Source organism: Mus pahari, chromosome 7, assembly GCF_900095145.1.
Source record: "Mus pahari chromosome 7, PAHARI_EIJ_v1.1, whole genome shotgun sequence".
NCBI classification, from domain to species: Eukaryota; Metazoa; Chordata; class Mammalia; order Rodentia; family Muridae; genus Mus; species Mus pahari.
In genome coordinates this window covers 108,217,493-108,222,155 of record NC_034596.1, presented here as the reverse complement: position 1 = coordinate 108,222,155, position 4,663 = coordinate 108,217,493, and the positions used below count along the sequence as shown (strand labels likewise).

The 4,663-nt window shown below is 38.7% G+C and overlaps 1 gene segment (V, D, J or C); it reads left to right on the top strand.

The window, feature by feature from the left end:
• Positions 1–3,027: 3,027 nt before the first annotated feature.
• LOC110324114 lies at positions 3,028–3,675 on the top strand. The segment is given in 2 exon segments: positions 3,028–3,073; positions 3,176–3,675. Coding segments are annotated over 2 exon segments (546 nt in total).
• Positions 3,676–4,663: the final 988 nt, after the last annotated feature.

The window sequence follows — 4,663 nt, the reverse complement described above, 5'->3', positions numbered from 1 at the left end:
CACAAACCCCTCCACATGTAGAGCATGTTACCAGTGGTCATGTAGGCTCAAGGCGGATCTCCATTTTAATGAAGTACCTAAAGGCCTGGAGGAATGAGTCAATAAACTCTACTTCCTAGACTCTCCTCCCTACAAAATGTATTTAACCTCAATCCTGCAATGAGTAGTGGGGTATGGTCTCTTTACAAGCCCAGAGATCCATAAGTCAGCTCTACCTGTCAAACAACTCAGATTGTGCTTCCCCACCCCATGAGTCATGTCCTGGCTCTTCCGTTTGGCCGAAGACCAGCTCAGTAACAGTGTGTGGTAATCACAGTCACTGCCCTAATTCTTTTCCCTGAGCTTCCAAGCCTTGTGGCAGAGCAAATGAGGAATCCCCATAACCCTACAAGGGACTTGCTAATTTGTAAGTAAATAATATCCATGAAGTATAGGACAACCATGCTATCATCCACCTACGCAGAGAATCTGAGCAATAAGGAGAACTCTCACTTGGAAAGGGAAATAGAATAGGTATTGCAGGTAGACATAAGGAAGGGTTTGAAAGGTGGGAGTGGGAAAAGGAGGGATTGGGTGTGGCATGGTGGGGGAGGACAGACTATGGGTCTAATGGGAGAGACAACTGGAATCATGGGAATCTATGTAATGAGTTATAAAACTAGCGTAATGGAAATGCACAGGATTCTTTGAGGGTGACTCTAGTCATAATCATGTTCTAAATAGGCTTGACTATTTGAGGTTCATTTCACCAGTTCAAAGACTCCAGATATTTTTTTCATGAAGATGTGTTGAAATCTTCCAACTGTATTTTCTCTATAAATGGAAAAAATATGTTACATAAAAATATGTTATATATATATATATATATATATATATATATATATATATATATATATATAAAATCAATCTTGCCTTTCTACAAAAAGCCAACCTGGATATAGGATGACATCTCTTTAATGGGTTCCTGAAGCCGAATTGCAATCAATTTGTTAGGAATTTTTTGTATCTATATTCATCAAATCACTCAAAATGCAGTTTTCTTCTTTGTAGTGTGTTTTCCTAGATTTGGTATCTAGATAATACAGGAGTCATGGAATAATTTGGAAGTAATCTGTTATTTCATATGATATGAAATAAGTTAAGAAGAATTAACAAAGATATTCCTTGGAAGTCTGACATATTCAATACTGACATCCTATGTTCCTGGGATTTTAAGAACAGCATCAATTTCCTTTAAAATTCATCTCTTTCCATTATATATATACTTTGAAGACTTAATTTTGGTGAGTAATATAATATTAGAGGTTCTCTCTTTTTCCAGTTTATCTAGCTTTTCAGACTGTAAATTTTCATGGTAATTTGCAATGATATTCTCAATTTTACAGGAATCAGTTGTAATTACAATTTTGGTTAGAGAGTCACACATTTGAAATGGTTTGCTTAGCTTCTCCTGTTTGAATCATTTTTGATCTGTATGTGTATATGTGTAACCAGTTCAGGCGGTGACTAAGTCACGCAAACATGACTATTTCGTTTAGTGGAACTGTTATCCAGGTTTGCTCTTTACATAAACACACACTGTCCAAGGAACAGAACACTAAATGCTTGTCATCTTATGCCTTTCTGTCTTGTATGCTTCTTCAAATTTGGCAGAACTAATTTGAGTACAGTCTCACTGGTTTTATTTGTGGCACTGATCAGAGTCAGAAAACACAAGTCCTATGAGAAAAGACGTGGAGAAGGCCTCTTATAGCTTGGAAGATGCAAGCATATTTAAAGGTATATGGGTGAAAGATACTTGCACCTCCAAGAAGTCTGTGAGCTCTTAGAAGCAATAGTTGTTGTCCCATGGAGAAAGGGAGAGCAATGTGTCTAAGCAATAGTTTAGAGAATGAAGCCCATGTAGATAAGTGTTTCAGTGTCAGGAGGAGAAAGTCAACATGAAAGGAGGGTGAAGGAGGTCACAGGAAGGTTGTAGGCTGTGGGAGAGGAAAGGGTCTGGACTACCTGATAGCACAGTAAAGGTAAATTTCTAAGCAGTCATGTGGATCCTTTCTATGAGAAAAAGCAGACATAGTTGTTCATGAGAGAAAGACAACCCCCTGAGGATCATCAGAACAGAAGTATATGGCATTTGTAAAAAGCCTTACCTGGTGCATTAGGAAGATCACAAAGAACTAGATGTGCCTTTGGGATGGAAAAGCAGTGGCCTGTATGGTGGTTGGGAAGCTCAGCAGTGGAGGAACTAAGGCATACACACAAACCTTTAGTGTGTATGCAGATTTAATTAAGATTTAATCTCAAGAAAAAATTACATTTATTTTATGAAGGTCTATGATTAAATATTGAGCTTTATACATGCTGTACTTTAACACTCAGATAAGACTTCCAACACATTTGGCTACTTCAATTTAATGCATCCATTATTCAGTGACACTTTTAAAACTCTCCCTAAATTATAACATTTAAATATTTTCTTGTCTAACTTCCCTATGAACTTGTTTTATGTTTTTGCCAAGACAGCAAGAGTTTGCATTTACAAAGCACAATAAAGCAAGAGTGCAAATTTATATTATTATATGTAACTGGAATTATACACTAAATAAAAGTTCTTTTATTTTTCTATCTTCTTATTTTCTTTTTAGAGACACACTTCACATAGCACATGCATGACACAAATATAATTTTCTTGTGTCTACTGCTTACATATCCATAAAGTGCTGCGAATAAACACAGGGCTTGGGCATACACAAAATCAACTGTGGTAAAATCCCAGCATAGTAAATGATACAACATAGTAAATGTTGTAATGCCACTTCAGCCTTTACTATTTCTAAGATATCTATCTGCATTATTATTTGAGTCTTCTAAGGCTCCCGCCCTGAGCTCCTGATATAGCACACAGAAATGCAAATCATATTTCCCTTTGATTATGAATACCAGCCCTGACCCTGAAGCTCTGGGCATCTAACTCTGGACTCACAAGTCTTTCCCTTCAGTGACCAACACGGACACAGAACATTCACCATGGACTTGAGACTCAGCTGTGCTTTAATTGTTTTTCTTTTAAAAGGTAATTCACAGATGGGAGTGATATTGAGTGTGTGAGTGGACGGGAGTGAGGGGGACACTAAATATTTTGATGGGTTACTGAGAGGATTCTCTGTGTTTGCAGGGGTCCAGAGTGAGGTGAAGCTGGAGGAGTCTGGTGGAGGCTTGGTGCAACCTGGAAGGTCCATGAAACTCTCTTGTGTTACCTCTGGATTTACTTTCACTAACTACTGGATGCAATGGGTTCGCCAGTCTCCAGAGAAGGGGCTGGAGTGGGTTGCTGAAATTAGATTGAAATCTAATAATTATGCAACATATTATGTTGAGTCTGTGAAAGGGAGGTTCACCATCTCAAGAGATGATTCGAAAAGTAGTGTCTACCTGCAAATGAACAACTTAAGGGCTGAAGACACTGGAATTTATTACTGCACAGGCACAGTGAGAAGTCTTCATTGTGAGTCTAGACACAAACTTACCTGCAGGAGCTCTCAGTACCAGCAGGGGGAGCACAGTGGACATCGAATCCATAAACAGGGGCTATTATTTATAGGGATCTGGGCAGGTGAGACCACTTTCTCAGTATTCTCTTTCCTTCCTCCACCATCTGGAGTGGGCATCATGTAACTGAACAAGTCAGCATTCGAGTAAAGAAATGGCTGTTTCTGTCTCAAGCTCATCCATTCTAATACAAATCATTTAGTCGACTACAATGTGCTTCTTTCATGTGTTGGTAGTAGACTCAGAACAAAGTGAGAAATTCCTTATTCTCTACTCATACATGGTAATTTCTAGTATTCAGAAAACCTTTTATATTTCTGTGTCTGGTTGAGCCCTCTGACTCTGTAACAAGGAAGGGCACCAGCCCCACCTGGGAATCCATCCCAAATGCAACCACCAAACCCTGACACTATTGTGGATGTCAAAAAGAGCTTGCTCACAGGAGGCTGATATCGCTCTCTCCTGAGAGCTGCTGCCAGTGCCTGACAAAAATATTAGTGGATGCTCACAGCCATCCATTGGACAGAGCTCAGAATCCCCAATTAAAGAGATAGAGAAAGTACCCAAGGAGTTGAAAGGTTTTGCAGCCCCCTAGGAAGAACAACAATAGGAACTAACCAGTACCCCCAGAACACCCAGAGATTAAACCAACAATCAAAGCAAGCACATGGTTGGAGTCATGGCTTTAGCTGCCTATGTAGCAGAGGATGGACTAGTCAGGCACAATGGGAGGAGAGTCCCTTGGTCTTGTGAAGGTTCTATGCCGAGTATAGGGGAATGCCAGGGCCAGGAAGCAGGAGTGGTTGGGTTGGTGAGCTGGGGGTGGCAGAAGCTATAGAGGAGGTGATTTTCAGACGGGAAAATAAGAAAGGGGATAACATTTGAAAAGTAAATATAGAAAATGTCTAATAAAAATTTTTAAAAAGGAACAGTTGAGGATATTATAAATAGAACATCTTTGAATTCAGGTACCACACAAACCATTTCTTTTTTTTTTTTTTTTTTTTTTTTTTTTTTTTTGCATGACATAATGTTCTTTTTAATCAGAAACAACATAGAGCTACAGATTAATGATGGTATATACATTTAATTCTATAATATATAAACAATTTAC